This window comes from Myotis davidii, unplaced genomic scaffold, assembly GCF_000327345.1.
Source record: "Myotis davidii unplaced genomic scaffold, ASM32734v1 scaffold723, whole genome shotgun sequence".
NCBI classification, from domain to species: domain Eukaryota; kingdom Metazoa; phylum Chordata; class Mammalia; order Chiroptera; family Vespertilionidae; genus Myotis; species Myotis davidii.
The window spans coordinates 238474-256307 of record NW_006294589.1 but is presented as its reverse complement, the minus strand read 5'-3'; the positions used below and the strand labels follow the sequence as shown (position 1 = coordinate 256307).

General features: G+C 37.2%; 1 protein-coding gene across 2 annotated transcripts in view; it reads left to right on the top strand.

The window, feature by feature from the left end:
* TMEM38B (transmembrane protein 38B) overlaps nucleotides 1-17834 on the top strand; it is a 37128-nt gene that overhangs the window by 10539 nt on the left and 8755 nt on the right. For both annotated transcript variants that reach the window (XM_006768725.2, XM_006768724.2), the window contains 4 exons: nucleotides 1233-1389; nucleotides 11044-11228; nucleotides 12259-12346; nucleotides 16415-16532. In XM_006768725.2, the coding sequence (XP_006768788.1) occupies nucleotides 1283-1389; nucleotides 11044-11228; nucleotides 12259-12346; nucleotides 16415-16532 (498 nt within the window). In that variant the 5' untranslated portion in view covers nucleotides 1233-1282. The remainder of the gene's footprint in view (nucleotides 1-1232; nucleotides 1390-11043; nucleotides 11229-12258; nucleotides 12347-16414; nucleotides 16533-17834) is intronic.

The window sequence follows — 17834 nt, the reverse complement described above, 5'->3', positions numbered from 1 at the left end:
CTAGCACCTGGGACCTGGACTGGCTTCCCTATGGCTGACCGCAGGCACCCGAGACCTAGGCTTCGCTCCGGCTCTGGCTTCGCCCAGAATGACGTCCGGAAGGACGTCTAGTCTAATTAGCATATTACCCTTTTATTATTATAGATAGTGCTGAAAGTCCTAGCTGCAGCATTCAGAGACATTTTGTGATGATGTAAATATCTGTTCCTCATCAACTTTTTGCCTTTGGGTTTATTTTATTCTATTTCTAGCCTGTCATGTTGAAAGCTTAGTTTATTTCGACTTTCATTTTTTTTAAAGTACTTAAGAGTATACATTTTTCTTAATACAGAAGGTCCTCAGGTTACATCGGAGATCCGTTCCTATGGCGTGACGTAATGTGATTTTCGCCGTAAGTTGGAACCCACCTACATAAGCACCTACGTTACTCACATGGAGCACTTACACAGCAGTAATAAAGTGAACAGTAAAAAATATTTTAAAAAAAGATAACAATTCCTGACCTTTACTTGTGGTAAATAAATAATAAGAAAGATAAAGCACATGTGTACATACGTCAAAATGATGGAACTTTTTTTTTTTTAATAAATAAATGGGAGGTGACGATGTAACCACGAAACAACATACGTCGAGTCCGATGTAGCTCGAGGACTGTCTGTATATCTTTTTGACATATCAACTGGGAGTACTTACAGTAGGGCTGGGAATGAAAGGAAATAGTAGGTGTGGATATTGTTTATGCTACTAGGAAACTGGCGATAAGAGCCTGAACAGAGTATTTTTAAAAAAATATATATTTTATTGATTTTTTTACAGAGAGGAAGGGAGAGGGATAGAGAGTTAGAAACATCGATGAGAGAGAAACATCAATCAGCTGCCTCCTGCACACTCCCTACTGGGGGTGTGCCTGCAACCAAGGTACATGCCCTTGACTGGAATCGAACCTGGGACCTTTCAGTCTGCAGGCCGACGCTCTATCCACTGAGCCAAACTGGTTACGGCTGAACAGAGTATTTTAATGTTGCCCAAACCATCCATGTCTTAACAAATGTTTTTAGTCTTGATTTAAAGAACAAAAGATATTCATGATGATTGTGATTGTCACACCCATGAGTAGTGATACATTTTGAAAATTATGAAATTAATAAGTTGCTGTTTCTTTAGTGCTACTGGTATTTTGGGAGTTATTTAATATACAACTCTCTCATATCATTTTTACTTTACCATTTCAGGAGCAGTGGCGGTGGCATGGAAGAATCCTATTTCAAGTTGGTTTACTGCTATGCTCCACTGTTTTGGTGGAGGAATTTTATCCTGTTTACTGCTTGCAGAGCCTCCATTGATCTTTCTTACAAACACCACTAATATATTACTGGCATCTTCAATCTGGTAAGTTGCCTTTTGGTGAACTATTAGTTATTTTAAACCTTGTTTTGTAAATTATTCGTAAATGGAATTTTTTTGCTTTAAAAATATTTTATGTTATTGAAAAGTTAATGCATGTGCAAAGGAAGGAGCTCAAATAATCCCAAAGGTTTTATGTGCAAAGTGTGTTTCTTTCTTACCCTTCTTCTCTCTTATTCTCTCCCAGAGGCAGTATTGTTACCATTGTCTTAATGTATCTTTAGTGGAAGCATTTCAAATATGAAAGACCATCAAATATTTGGCCCCAAATAGTTTATCTTATGTACGTAACCCATACACATAGACATACTACAGGAGAAAATCAAGAATGCGACCAACTATACCAAAGTCATACTCTGTTGGATTTTTGGGAGCCTTATCTGATTTAACATTGATTTGTTTTGAATTTAGTTTTGAAGTGAAGAAAAATATGAGTAGAAATTGTTTTGGATTCTTACAAATCAGATTCAGTGCCTTTGTGCAGCACGTGCTGTCTTCTCTCTTGCTAACATTCCCCAGAAGCTTCATTTTTTTTTCCAGACAGAATGAAATAGCACCTCCTCTTTCATGACTATCACATCATCCTTTATTTTTCTTCTTAGACTGATTACTACCTGACATATTATCTGTTCATTTCTTTTTATGTTGGTTTGTCTTACTCCACTAGAATAATAGCCTACCAGAGCAGGGACTTTATTTTATTAACTAGAGGCCTGATGCACAAAATTTGTGCAAGAGTAGGCCTTCCTTCCCCCCGCCCCCCGCTGCCAGCACCGGCTTCCCTCTGGTACCCGGGACCCAGGCTTCCCTTGCAGAGGGAGGCCCCACCCACCTGCCACAGCCCGCCGGCCGGTGGCCTGGGTCTCCCTCTGTGACATGATCATGGGGCAATGGCTGGGCCCCCGACCATTCGCATCGCACCCGCTTTGGCTGGCCTGGCACCAGTGTGTGTCATAGTGTTGTCCCAGGTAGTCATCCAGATGGTTGTTCCACTGCGACTGTTCGGTCTATTTGCATATTACACTTTTATTATATAGGACTAGAGGCCCGGTGCACGAAATTCATGCACGGGAGGCGGGGGTCCCCTCAGCCCAGCCTGCACCCTCTCCAATCCGGGACTCCTCAGACATCCCTCTCACAATCTGGGACCACTGGCTCCTAACTGTTCACCTGCCTCCCTGCCTGATTGCCCCTAACTCCCCCCCTGCCGGCCTAGTCGCCCCTGACTGCCCACCCTGCTGGCTTGGTCACCCTTTACGGCCCCATCTGCTGGCCTTGTCACTCCCAACTGCCCCCTGCCAACCTAGTTGTTGCCCCCCTCTGCCAGCCTGGTCGCCCCTCACTGGCCCCTCCCCCCCCCTTGTGGGCCTGGTCGTCCCACGCAGCCTGCTGCTTGGTGGTTTGGTCGTCCCTCACTGATCCCCCTGCTGGCCTGGTCACCCCACGCAGCCTGTTGGGTTGTCCATTTGGTTGTGATGGTTGGTTAGGCTTTTATATATATAGACTAGAGGTCCGGTGCACAAATATATATAGTGTAGCAGGTACAGTTGTAGTTTCAGTAACTACATTGCTAAAGGAATGGATTTTTGTATGTTGTTAGTTAAGGGATTTCTGTATTTGAGTAGCAAGGAATTTTAGATCTTGGCTAGTTGATTACTTAAATAAACTTGTTTTTCTAAAAATAATATTCTTTCTTGGCTTAAACTAAAAGGTATGTTACACATAGAAAATAAGAAATGCATTTTAAAAATATATGTTTTATATTGATTTCAGAAAGAAAGGGAGAGGGAGAGAGAGAAAGAAACATCAATGGTGAGAGAGAATCATTGATTGGCTGCCTCCTGCACATCTCCCTTGTAAATGATTGAAAATTGTTTGCTGAGCAATGCTTAATCTTTCTGCAAGTTGTTTTTGAGTTTGACATGCATATTCATCCAATAATGCTTGTAATTGTTGGTCTTCAAATTTTTTCGGTTGACCTGGACATTCTTTGTTTTTCACATCGAAATCATCATTTTTAAAGCCTTTAAACCAGCGTTCACAAGTGTCTTGAGATGGAGCATGTTCACCATAACCTTCCCGAAGTATTCAGCAGCATTTTTCTTCAAAATAAAGTAATGAATTAAAACTTCCCGCAAATGCTCTTTTTTTGGCACGAAATTCGACATTTTTAAGCATAAAAATATCTATGATGTTAACACCTTCAGCAAATTTGACATATGAAGTTTTGAAGCTTGGTGTCAATACAACAAAATAGCACACATATCAAATCGCATATATGTCAACATATGTGTAACTCCATCTATGGAAAAAAATCTGCATTATTAACTGGTACACCTAATATGTCTTTGTCTCTCTAGTAACTTTGGTTTCTAAAGGTTATTCTCTAGTTAATTCGTCAAGAACAGTAGTCCCTGAATTCTCACCTATTCATAAGTTAGTGTCTTTTATACTTGAAAGTGAATTTTACTGGATAAAAGGCATTGGACCACACTTTCTATCTTTGAATACTTTAAATGTTACTCTGTTTTCTTGAAAAATCTGATGATCATTTAATTTTCTTTCCCTCATAAGTCACATGCTTTTTTTTCTAGATGCCCAAAAGATCCCCCCTCAGTAAAGTCTAATGATATTTAATTAAATTTATTGGGGTGACATCAGTTAATAAAATTATATATCGTATTCACCACCCCAAGTCATTTCCTTCCATTACCATTTATTCCCCCTTTACCCTCATCTTCTCCTGCCCCCTTTCCCTCTCGTAATCATCATATTGTTGTCTGTCTATGAGTTTTTTTTATTTTTTTTCTTAATCCCTTCACTTTTTTCACCCAATCCCCCTTTCTTCTCCCCTCTGACAGCTACAAGTCTGTTCTCTGTATCTATGAGTCTGTTTTGCTTTTTATTTTGTTCATTAGATCCACATGTAAATAAAATCATATGGTATTTGTCTTTCTCTGACTGGCTTATTTCCTTTAGCATAATATACTCCAGGTCATCTATGCTGTTGCAAAAGGTAAGATTTCCTCTTTTTTAATGGGTGAGTAGTATTCCAATGTGTAAATGTACCACAGCTTTTTTACCCACTCACCTATTGATGGGTACTTGGGCTGTTTCCAGATCTTGGCTATTGTAAATAATGCTGTAGTGAACATAGGGGTGCATATATTCAAAGCCTAAAAATTTAAACATAATACATCTTAGCATTGTTTATTCTGGGTTAGTATTCTTAGGTATGTGGTATGTCTTTTTAGTAGCTACACATTTGTTTTTTAAACATATATATATATTTTTATTGATTTTTTACAGAGAGGAAGGGAGAGGGATAGAGAGTCAGAAACATCGATGAGAGAGAAACATTGATCAGCTGTCTCATGCACACTCCCCACTAGGGATGTGCCCGCAACCAAGGTACATGCCCTTGACCGGAATTGAACCCGGGACCCTTGAGTCCACAGGCCGTTGCTCTATCCACTGAGCCAAACCAGTTAGGGCATCACATTTGTTTTTTAATTGAGAAAGTTATTTTAGTATTTGTGCTCTTCCTTTTTCTTCAGGAACTCCTATTATTGGTATATTGTCTGTCCTTTTCTTTTTTTTTTTTTTTAAATATATTTTATTGATTTTTTTACAGAGAGGAAGGGAGAGGGATAGAGAGTCAGAAACATCGATGAGAGAGAAACATCGACCAGCTGTCTCCTGCATACTTCCCACTGGGGTTGTGCCTGCAACCAAGGTACATGCCCTTGACCGGAATCGAACCTGCGACCCTTGAGTCCGCAGGCCAACGCTCTATCCACTGAGCCAAACCGGTCAGGGCTCCTTTGCTTTTCTTTAGTGAACCTTTTTTCTTAAGATTTAAAATGTTGCCCCAGCTGGTTTGGCTCAGTGGATAGAGCATCGGCCTGTGGACTGACGGGTCCGGTCCGGGTTCAGTTCCAGTCAAGGGCCCATGCCTGGGTTGTAGACTCGATCCCCAGTAGGAGGCATGCAGGAGGCAGCCGATCAATGATTCTCTCTCATCATTGATGTTTCTATCTCTCTCTCCCTCTTACTTCCTTTCTGAAATCAATAAAAACATACTTTGAAAAAAAATTTTTTAAAAAATGTTTTCCCTTTTTGTATTTTGTGTTTTGAAGACACTGTTATATTTTTCTTTTTATTTTTCTTCCAGTTTAGTCTTCATTTGTGAAATGATTTTGTTTCTTACTTCATGAGTATTTCATCTTCAGTTCTCAGTTTTTCTAATTGTGATGTATGTTGTTCTTCTATGCATTGTTACCACTTTCATAATGTCTTTAAGCTTGTTTTAAAATAGTAGGTTGCAGTTTTGATATGTTTAATGGACATATTTTCCTGAGTGATTTCTGTAGAGATTTATTGTCTGTAGGGATTTATTTTGCTTTTTTTTTTGTATAGTACATTTCTATGGGATTTTACCCTGATCCTTTTTTTTTTTTTAAATATATTTTATTGATTTTCCACAGAGAGGAAGGGAGAGACAGAGAGTCAGAAACATCGATGAGAGAGAAACATCAACCAGCTGCCTCCTGCACATCTCCCACTGGGGATGCGCCCGCAACCCAGGCACATGCCCCTGACCGGAATCGAACCTGGGACCCCTCAGTCCGCAGGCCGACACTCTATCCACTGAGCCAAACTGGCCCCGGCTACCCTGATCCTTTTCTGTTGGTCACTTTTATGGGTAATTAGGTTTATTTAACTTTTAGCATGAGGTGGAATTCAGGAAGGCTTTTCTGACTTCGTAGAGCTCTGCCTCTGTTGCTTTTATCCAGTGTTCAAAAGAGGTTTGCCTGAATTCTGAGATTTCCTAGGTCTTTTCTTCTTCCCCATTTTGGTCTGGGTCTCCTCTTTCTTCTGTTGTTCTACTCTACTCAGTTTTGATTTTACACCAGTAGTTTCTCAGTGTGGGACTTGTTCTAGAATATAGTCTGGGTGGATCAGTTTTGAAAGTTCATGGTGACTAAATTGATTCAACCTCTTTTTAGACCTTCTTATCATGGACCTTTTGTCTCACGTAGTATTAGAGGTGCCAGAATCCCTCCTCATTTCAGCTACTGTCAGTGTTTTCCTCATTGGCCTGATATGCTTTGCAGTGACTACATATTAGGTATTTTGGAGTTGTTATTAGGTTTATTAGTTGCCATCTTATTGTTTTGTTTTTCCTGTCAAGCAGTGCAGGTCTTGTGGGTGTTGGTGAATTGTCTCTGCATTTTGGGATTTGAAAGGGTACCTTGTCTCATAGTTTATTTTAGGTGTTGTGGATGGGATTTTGGTTTGGTGTGTAGATACCTTGTCTGTTTTCATGTGGAGAGTTGAAGAGATCAAAATCTATGCTGCTACCGCTGCTACCATCTTCCCAGAACCTTGCCATTAGTTTTGATGTCCCCTGTAAGTGCACTCTATGATGTTACCACAACAGAATTGCCTAACGACACATTTCTCAGAACATATTCCCACTGTTAAGTGACACATGACTGTATATAGTTCTCTGGGATTGTTTTCTTCACTGAACATTATGCTACTAAGATTAATCTGTATTTTGAATGTAGCTACAGTACATTCCCTCTCACTGCTACATAATTTATTATATTACTATCTATATTTTATTTATTCTTCTGCTGGTGAGCATTTTAGCAATTCTAGTTTTGTTGGTCATTACAAAACAACAATAGCAACCATTGATGTATATTTACTATGTCATAGACAGTTTTTTATGTGTTTTACATATATTATCTCTCGTAAACCTCATAAGAACCCTGTAAGATAGGTACTATTTTATTCTCACTTAAGGCTAAGGTGAGGCAAAAAGGGTCAAATAACTTGCCCAAGGAGGCAGGATTCAAAATGTAGGGTATCTAGTCCTTTCGTCTGTGCTTATGTAGTAGATTGTTTTGGATTCTGGAAATACAAGTATTATCTCTGTTCTCACAGACCCTTAATTATAAAACATGATACATGCATAAAGACACATTATATTTCACTATTTTGTAAGGTTTTCATGTTGAGAACATATAATCTTTGTTCATTTGATTTTAATTTGAGAGAGAGAGTGATGTTTGGAATGTACTGGAAACTCTAGCAAGTTAAACTAAGGGATTCTGTGAATACACTTACTGGAAAGGTCATCTTTTTTTAGTGAAATAGCTCATGGTGCTCACATCTGGAGCTTAGCACCATCTACTGGCAAAGGGAAACAACTGTTGGGAGGACAGTGTACACTTTCATAGGCTATTTCCTTTTGAAACTGTTTTGGGGGGAATAAACATGTTGTAATTTTTCTGTGTATTGATTTTTGTATCCCTGTGTGTTTCCTTTAAACTTCAAATATCTATTATATATTGCATATTTGCATAACTGCATTTTTATGAGGAAAAATACAAGAAAATATATAGTTTTATAGGTCTGTCATTCAGCAATAGTCTTTTTCAAATCATATAAGTCTATTATTTTTTTAGAGTAATAAGAGCAGAAACAAAGGTGTCCAGTTGTGCTGATATGAACTGTATTTAGTTTATAGCTCTGTTTTGGCTTGGTTAAGTAATACTATATATTTTTTAATATATTTTATTGATTTTTTTACAGAGAGGAAGGGAGAGGGATAGAGAGTTAGAAACATCGATGAGAGAGAAACATCGATCAGCTGCCTCCTGCACACTCCCTACTGGGAATGTGCCCGCAACCAAGGTACATACCCTTGACCGGAATTGAACCTGGGACCCTTGAGTCTGCAGGCTAACGCTCTATCCACTGAGCCAAACCGGTTAGGGCTAAGTAATACTATCTTTATAGAGGAATGGAATTAATAGTAGAATGAAAAAAGAGTTCTTAGTGGCTAACCATGGGAAGCTTCTCTCTGCTCAGCTATTGGTATTAACCTAATTTCTATTTTAATCTTTACTTAAGTTGGTTTAGCTTTCATTTGTCAGTGGCTTAGCATTCTGTTTGTATCCTGTTTTAGATTAACTTCTATTGCTTAGCACTATTCTTGGTCATTTTTTCCTCGTCATTAATTGAAATGATTTAAAAGTGGATGAGAAAAAAAAGGATGAGAAATCAGTTGCCCTTTTTTTCCATTTCTTATTCAATATGTTCCATTTCTTCTTTTCTGATATGTTTTCTATAGGCACTTTACAAGTTAAAAGTTTTTTAGATGTGACAATTTTAGTTAAAGGTGAAATGATCATTTTTACAGAAGGAGGGACATAATGATTGCTTAATGAGTATTGGTTGAGTGCTTCGTTAAAGAAATTTTAAAAAGCTAACTTGTGTTATAGAGCTGGAATGGTTGTTTAATGAATCATTAGTCTGATATGTTTACTTCTAAATGTATTGAGCACAATAAACAATTGTTCTTTTGCCCTGTGACTACTTAACACTTGAAATAAGAACTATTTTTTGTTTTAAATGTTAGCTTATTGTAGGTATACTTTAGAGATACATGATTAAATGGAATAAAGACATTTATTAAAAATAGCAATAATTACAAATTTTGGATTGTATGTCATAATGTTACATAGTTGAAATAAAAAGTCCAAGATTGCTCTTGTAATAAGGTTTCTAATTTGTTGAATATAGTCTCAGTGGAGAGAATGAAAGTGGGGTCATTTGTATTTTTGTTTTTGTTGTTTGTTTGAATGTTTTACTTTAGAAACCAAATCCCCCTTTCTTAATCTGGTCTACAGTGGATACCAAAATATTTTAATTTTATTTAAAAGTACATTTTAAAATTGCTTATTTAAGTATAACTCATCCCCCCCCCATATCTAACTTCTTAGAAATGTGTTCTATATTTAAAGAGAGAAGTGTATAGAGACTTTCAAAATATTATATGAACATGTAAAATTTTTAAAACATACCAGTTATTTTCAAAAAGATTTTTACTATCTCAGGTAGTTATTCCTTTCTCTCAAACTTTTTAATTATCAACTTACTCTTTGATTTGATTTATTTTGTATTTTGCCTGAAGATTAACTGCTAGTAAGTGATTTAATTCAGGACTACTTTTCATTGTGCTGAATTTTAGGTGAGGGGATAACAAGATGAATTATTCCTGCCATCTAAAGTCTGTTATAACGAGAATTGCACCCTTATACAGGGTATAGCAAAAGGAGGTTTACAGCTGTGAGTATACAAAACGCAGAGTTTATTCTTGTATTATTATTTAATAGCTAGAGGCCCAGTGCACGGATTTGTGCACTGGTGGGGTCCCTCGGCCTGGCCTGCGCCCTCTCGCAATTTGGGACCCCTAGGGGGATGCCAGATAGCTGGTTTTGGCCTGATCCAGACAGGAGGGAGCCCAGTCCTGTGCGTTGAGCGTCTGCCCTGGTGGTCAGAGTGCGTCATAGGAACCGGTCGACCGGTCGTTCAGTCGCTTAGGCTTTATATATATAGATTATTGTATTATTTTCTATACGAACAACTGTAAACCTACATTTGCCCCACCCTGTGTATTATAAAGGAAAATGTATTAAGAGGGATCTATGTTTAGGTATAGGAACCAATTGTTTTAGTTGTTCAGAGCCATTAGAATTTAGTTTGAACTGAGAATAAAACAAAACTCCCAGAGTCAGTGTATATGGTACTACTAGTATTTGAGTGGGACTTTGAAGAATTAAAAGAAATTGATAGGTGGAGATAAAGAAGAAAGAGTGCCTCAGGCTGAACAAACCATAGCATCTTGTGTAGGGTCTCTGAAGCAGTGGTTTGGCAAATGGATTTCATATTCCATGCATAGTTTTGGGAATTCTTACTTTATGAATCATGAGTTGCAATAATATTATCAACCTCTTTTTAAAGAAATATAATACTTCTTTCATACAGTGTATTCCATACCACTCTGTTAGAAAGAAGATACGTTCTGCTTTAAGCACAAAATTGTCAGCTAGAGAGTATTTTTAGGAATGGGGGGAGAAATGTAGAGTTTTCCAATTTAACACTACTGCTAAACTGTTTGAACAGATGCTTAGAACAAATGAAGCTTCAAAAAATAATTCACCTGAGGAGGAGTGAATTATCTTAAACTAGTTTCACAATTTAATCGGTTAAAACTTAATCTTACTCAACTGAATTGAAGAACAAGCTTCATATTCTTTCAGCTCTATGAAAACATGTTTTTCCTTAATACACATCTGTCTCCTTGAGAGCTATGACCTTTCTTTGTATAGGATGCAGTTTATGTACTGTACTAAGGGGCACAGGTGAAGATGTTAGGGCATTGAAATGCAGTCCTTGCTCAGCTTTTCTAGAGAAAAAGGCACTCTACCTAGAGGAGCCCTTACCCTAAACTGATTATAAATTTGCTTTATTTTTTTTAGTGGATTTAGTACTTAGCTTCTAGAAGAGTATAGGCACAAATTAGGAACTCGGTAAATACTTTTTCCATATATAGAGTATTCAGAAGTTTAAACAAGATGAAATTTCCCTCAGACCATGGCTTTTTGGCAGATTATTATATGTATTTCATGGGATTTAAAAAAAATTTATTCTACTCAATCCATGTTTATATGGAATTTATATTTATGTTTGTTGTGTTTTGCCAAATTGTTATTGCTGACAAGCTGTATTGTTATTTCTGTTCTGATTCCATTTATAAAAATATTTAAATTTTAATTTCAGGTATATTGTTTTTTTTTGCCCATGTGACCTAGTTTCCCAGGGCTATTCTTTCCTACCTGTTCAACTCTTGGCTGCAGGAATGAAGGAAGTGACCAGAACTTGGAAAATAGTAGGTGGAGTCACACATGCTAATAGCCATTACAAAAATGGCTGGATAGTCATGATAGCTATTGGATGGGCCCGAGGTAATATTAACAGTATATGTTCATAAATGTTGTTATCGGTGTACTACAACTACTGAACAGTTCTCTAGTTATATTAATGGGGACCGTATACTAGTATTTTAATAATGTCTTTTTGGAGGATGGAAGCCTTGTTCCTGTTGGCTACTAAAGTTAATTCAAAACTAGCACTTTTCACTAGTATAGCCATCAGCCATTATTTTGAGCCCAACTGTCTTACAATGTAAAATTTTTATGATTGGTTTCATTAGCAGCCCCAGAACTGGAGGGATTCATAATTAATTAAGGTGTAGTGCCATCATACATAAACCAAGTTTACATAAGAAATTATGTGCCGCATGTAAAAAAAAATTTCTGAATAACTGGAAATGGGAAATATGATTGATTATGGGTTCATGTTTACTTTGCATTTTTTACCTTTATTGTTGAGTCTTTTGTATGTAGGAATTGAACAAATTTCTCCCAATCTCCAATTATAGTGTATTTCACCTAAAACTATTATCAGGGAAGGAAATAGTAAAACAGAGGATTTTATTTTTCAGGTCTGAACAAACCTCGCCACATCTCTGTGCATAAGGACCCAATTTTATTTTATTTTATTTACTTATTTATTTTTAAAATATATTTTATTGATTTTTTACAGAGAGGAAGGGAGAGAGAATAGAGAGTAAGAAACATTGATGAGAGAGAAACATCGATCAGCTGCCTCCTGCACATCTCCTACTGGGGATGTGCCCGCAACCCAGGTACATGCCCTTGACCGGAATTGAACCTGAGACCCTTCAGTCCGCAGGTCGACGCTCTATCCACTGAGCCAAACCGGTTTCGGCCCCAATTTTAATTTAATTATTGGATAATAGACAGTTGCCATATGCTGAAAGGGAAGAAGAATTGCAATAGTGTCAGTACCGTTAATGTACAAGGCAACTTTTTTCTTCGGGATTTTATGTCAGGAAGTAAAATTATGGCTTTGTTTTAAATATTTCTTTAGAAAATTTGGCTAAATATTCTTGTTTTATTTTCTTATTTTTAGGTGCAGGTGGTAGCATTATCACAAATTTTGAGCTATTGGTAAAAGGAGATTGGAAACCACAAGCTGATGAATGGATGAAGATGTCCTAGTGAGTTGGTATAAACTATACTGAGAATCTTGCTTTTTAACCTTAGATCCCACCAAATTTATTTTTAAAAATATTTTATGGATTCTAGATATGGATGAAATATAGGTGAAAAAAATAAATAGTGATGATAATGGGAAGAAAACCAGGAAACTTTATTCTTTCAAAAAGACTGCTCTCTCAAATGTAGTTTTAAAAATATATATTGATTCATTTATTTGTGGGTTCCTTTCTTTAGGAAATAAAACAAAAATTTCAACATTGTTATAGAATTGTCAGAGGAGTATGAATTTATGGAGAGAGAATTACACAGGCACAGACTTCTCTAAATGGAAATGAATCAGTTGCAGGCTCTTGGTATTTTCATTAATGAAATCACCCAGATTTCAAATTTACATAGTTCTGTTAGTAAAATGTCAAATTTAAGAGAACAAATCAAAGCATTGTCATAAAGCCCTGTTAGTTGCTTTAAAAATGAAAGTCGAGTTTAATTGTACATAACAATAAGAAAAAGATTAGAGGAAATAACCTACTCTATACTTGTTGGACGCATACTACCTTTTGTGTCCACTTAAGAAAATCTAATTGTTAGATATTTTTTAATGACACTGACCCAGTATTAAATAAGTCAAAAATGTATCCCTAATGTACCTGAAAATGAGAACAGAGAAGTACAGTTTCCGTTCCCACAATTCAGGAAGGAAAAGGTTTAGGGAATAGTGGCCATAATAAGCAAGGTAAGACTTTGTGTGAAAATAAGCTCATTAGAATGGATTAAAAATGAAGGTGGAGAAGTAGTATGGGTGGTGAGGTATGTTTGAGAACCAACAAATTCCAGGATATTTAACTTGGAAAGTACTCCTTAAAGCTTGAATTGAGGCAGTTCAGAAGTAGAACAAAGAAGGTTTTGGATGATGATAAAGTTATAAATAAGGCATTAGTGTAATTAAGGGGAAATTTTTCTCATTTTGAGTGCATGCCTTTAAATACTTTTATAAGCCATTTCTTGGGGCTTTAAAACCAAAATCAAATTATGTTTCTCCTCTGTTCAAAACCTTGCAGTGACTCCCTGAAATGGCCTATAAGGCCCTCTGAGATCTGTCTGTCCCCCACACCCAATTTGCTTTGACTTCATCTCTTATTCTTCTCTCCCTTGTTCACTATACTCTGTTCTTGAAAAAGCCTGGTGTGGTCTGGTTTACACTAGCTTTTCTTTTTGCCTAGAATTTTTTTCTCAGGTTGCTACCTCCCTGTCTACTTTGTTCAAAGTATTTTCTCAAAGCTCACCTCAGTGAGGACTACCCTGCTTAAAATGGGAGCATATCCCTCTATTATTATTTTTTTTCACACAGCATTTATCATATTCTATCACTTACTTATTGTGTTTATTCTTCTCTCCCCTTGGCTTCACCTCCCTACCCCTCTTCCTTCAAAGAATACAAGATGCCAAGGACAGGGATTTTTTTTTCTTTTGTATCCCAAGCATCTACCATATAGTAGACAATAAATATTAGATGAATGAAATGATTGACAGTTTGTCAGGCAATTATGATATTTTTGTCCATTATGATATTTTGTGATTGTGTGCATATTCTTAAGTTTTCATATATATATTACCAAATACTTTTGCATAGCAGAGAAAATCTGTTTGGTCTTAGAGAATACATACATTGTCATAAACAGAATGTTGATAGAAATATGAATGTTAGAGGTGCTGGTGAGGGCTCTGAAGGAAATGGGGAACATGATATTAGAAACTGGAGAGATGATACAGTTACCATATATAGTGGCAGAAAACTTAGCTGAATTGTGGAAAGCATAACATGTAAGCAATGAACTTGCTTAGTTAGCTGAGGACATGTAGAAACAAATTGTTGAAGTTCTGGACTAGGTTTTCCTTGCTGCTTATAATGAAGTGTGAGAGGAAAGATTTGACTTGAGGGAATAACTGCTAAATAAAGAAACCAAGACTTGATGATTTAGGAAATTCTCAGCCAATCCAGACTGGAAAAGATGATAAAATTAGTAGACTTGTTCTTGGGAAAGCCTGCTGTGGAGAGAAAGTTAAGGGTGTTGCTGGACAATTTTTGCTAGTGTTAAAAGAGATTAGGCACGGGACACATGGATCCATTGAGGTATCACAAGAGAAACCAGGGCCAGAGATGGGATTTGTGAAGGACCATTTTGACTAATGGCATGGATTCCTGTGTCAGACACAGGAGACCCATAAGGTCTTTGAAAATGTTATTTCAGCAGAAACATTGCCAGCTTGGACTGAAAAGGAAAGAGATAAGATGAAATAAAAGAAGGCTGTCAGACTCCTAAAATTCTACAGGCAGGAAACAAGCTGACAAAACTGCTCAGCTTCAAACATGTGCTACCCTTCAAGGAAAAGGATGAATTATTTTAAGGTGAGAGCTGTGAGCCTAGCGGTCTGAGGCCAGGCACACAGGCTGGAGTCACAGGTGTAAAGGCCAGAGCCCTGAGTGCAGAGGTTGGAACTGCAGACTCAGAGGACGCATCTTCAAGCCACATAGAGGATTGTTCTTAGGCCTCAAAACCTAATGGAATTTGCCCTCTGGATTTTGAATTTGTGTAGGACCAGTGACCACTTTATTCTTCTGGGTTTTTTTTTGTTCCCTTTTGGAATGAGAATGCCTGTAACTGTTATTCTATGCCTATTCACCACTGTATTTTGGAAGCAGATAGCTTATTTACTAGTTTCACAGGAAACTACTATAAGAATTTCCTAAATGCTTCCTGACTTTCCTAACCACCCTCATTGACTTTTTCCTAATTCTAGCCCTTTTCCAATTTCCTGCTCCAATTTATTGTCTACAATAATTTTTCCTCAGATCCATTGCTTCTGGATATATGCTCTTTAGAGAACCCAATCCAGAATGAAATTTGTGTGCACTAGAGGATGCCCGTGATGAGGCAGTGTGGTACAGACACCAAATTATTAGAAACAAAGAGTAGCAAAACGACATGAAGACAAACCTACTTTCATTTGTTTTTTATCTCAACTTGTTAAAATGTCAATTTGGTGTACATTTTATAATAACAGTTGTACATGTATATAATTTACAAATTAACTGATAAATGTATTTTAGGGAGTGTCTTAAATACTTTCTTTACCAATAGGGCTGGATACACATTAAAAAGTTTAGAGACTACTTTTCCAAAACAGGAATGCTGCTGGATCATTGTTAAGCAAAGTCCAAACCCCTGTTGCCCAAACTTAACTCTGCTTTGAACTCAATTCTTAGCTTGTAATAATGAAATTAATAACTAATTTTTCATAAAATGGCTGATAGGGGCTTTTACATTCTAAGTTTATTATTTATATTTTTCTAGTTGTCATCATAAAGGGCTAGATAATGATCTGTTACTGAGATATGCTTTAAATATGTGGCAAACATATACATTAAAGTGGTGTTTCTTCTTGTAGATTAACATCTTACAGACTTGAACTATTCAGCATTAATTTATTAAGATATTAGGTAATGCAAATATTCTGTGCTGGAGTTAGCTAAGTAATGTGCTGGAGCAAGCTCATACTGTTTTACGAGAGCCAGTTGTGTATATCTCTTCTCTTTATGCAGCAGCCTGAAGTTGGTTGTGATGGGAATATTTACACACTGGAAATGAGAAAATTCTACAAATTGGGGCTTTCTTTTCCTAACCCCATTCCATCCAAGCAGCCTGTTTAGCATTGTAAGGTTTTTCAGGACTAATCTACTTGTCCCAAATTATGCTGACAAACATGGGATTTCCAGATCCTTTGTGAGAAAGTGTTACGTGGTCAAATATGTTCCAGAAATATTGCATAAAGGATTGTACTCTATCAGAGAGTGACAATATGTATGAATATTCTAATATCTCTGATACTTTGTGCTGTGAAGAAAGGTATTTAGTTTTATATAACTTAGCATTTCACAGAGCTCATTTTGTGTTATATCTATTAGTAACTCGTTAAATTAGTATTTTGTAGGGTACTCTTTGAGAAATACAGACATAGGTCTATGTTTAGTTAATGACTTACTGACTTAAAGTGTGTTTCCTTTTCAGTCCTGCCAAGGTAACCCTGCTGGGGTCAATTATCTTCACATTCCAGCACACCGAGCACCTGCAAATATCAAGGCATGATCTTATGTTCCTCTACACTATGTTTCTTGTGGTCACAAAGGTAAGAGTTCAAAATAGCAATACATCAGTAATACAGATTCTGTGTAATCAGAATTCTGCATATGAGGCAAGTAACAGGAACATTTATTTTTTATTGTTATTACAGTCTAAAATGATGAACTTTGGGGAATTTATTCAGCAAATCCATGACTTTCTGAAACTTATCTCTCCTGATTTCTCATTTGATTTGTGCTGAGGCTACCAGGAAAGACTTGCAGATATAGCCTCAGAGTGTATTGGAGGCCAGAGAGTAGTGAAAATAGCCAAGGCTGAGCAGAGACTGCAGAGACAGTGTCATCTCATTTGGAAAATGAGGTACTTGGGTAGATGTTCTCTGAGGTTCTTTTGAACTTTAAAATTTAGAAATTTTATATTAGGACATTTGTGGTCAATCTCTTTTATTGTTATTGTCTGGTTCAAAGCTTTATTCATTCTTGAAGATAGGAGATAGTATGATATAAGATCACAGTTTTTTGAGACAGATTGTCTTAAGTTCACACCTAACTTTACTCTCTAAACCAATGATGGCGAACCTATGAACTCATTTTTTTGGTTGATTTTTCTTTGTTAAATGGCATTTAAATATATAAAATAAATATCAAAAATATAAGTCTTTGTTTTACTATGGTTGCAAATATCAAAAAAATTCTATATGTGACACGGCACCAGAGTTAAGTTAGGGTTTTTCAAAATGCTGACACGCCGAGCTCAAAAGGCTCGCCATCACTGCTCTAATCCCTGAATAGGCAAGTCACTTAATGTCTCCAAATCCTGATTTCCTCATTTTCATTGTATCATTGTTGAGAGGATTGGAGATGACGTATGCCATTCTATTACTGTGTCTGACACAGCATATGAATTTTATTTGTAGCTATATCATGAGGCTAATTCTGATTATTGGTATTCTTACCATTATTAGATACTAGAGGCCTGGTGCACGAAATTCATGCACTCGGGAAGGGGGGGGAGGGGGTCCCCTCAGCCTGGCCTGCACCCTCTCGCAGTCTGGGAGCCCTTGGGGGTTGTCCAACTGCTGCGGAGGCAGGGGAGGCTCCTACCACCGCTGCTGCACTTGCCAGCCATGAGCCTGGCTTCTGGCTGAGTGATACTTCCCCTGTGGGAGCACACTGACCACTAGGGGGCAGGTCCTGCATTGAGCATCTGCCTCCTGGTGGTCAGTGCGTGTCACAGGGACCGGTCGTTCCGCTGTTCGGTCGATTTGCATATTAGCCTTTTATTATATAGGATTTTTATTGATTTCAGAGAGGAAGGGAGAGGGAGAGAGAGATAAAACCATTGATCA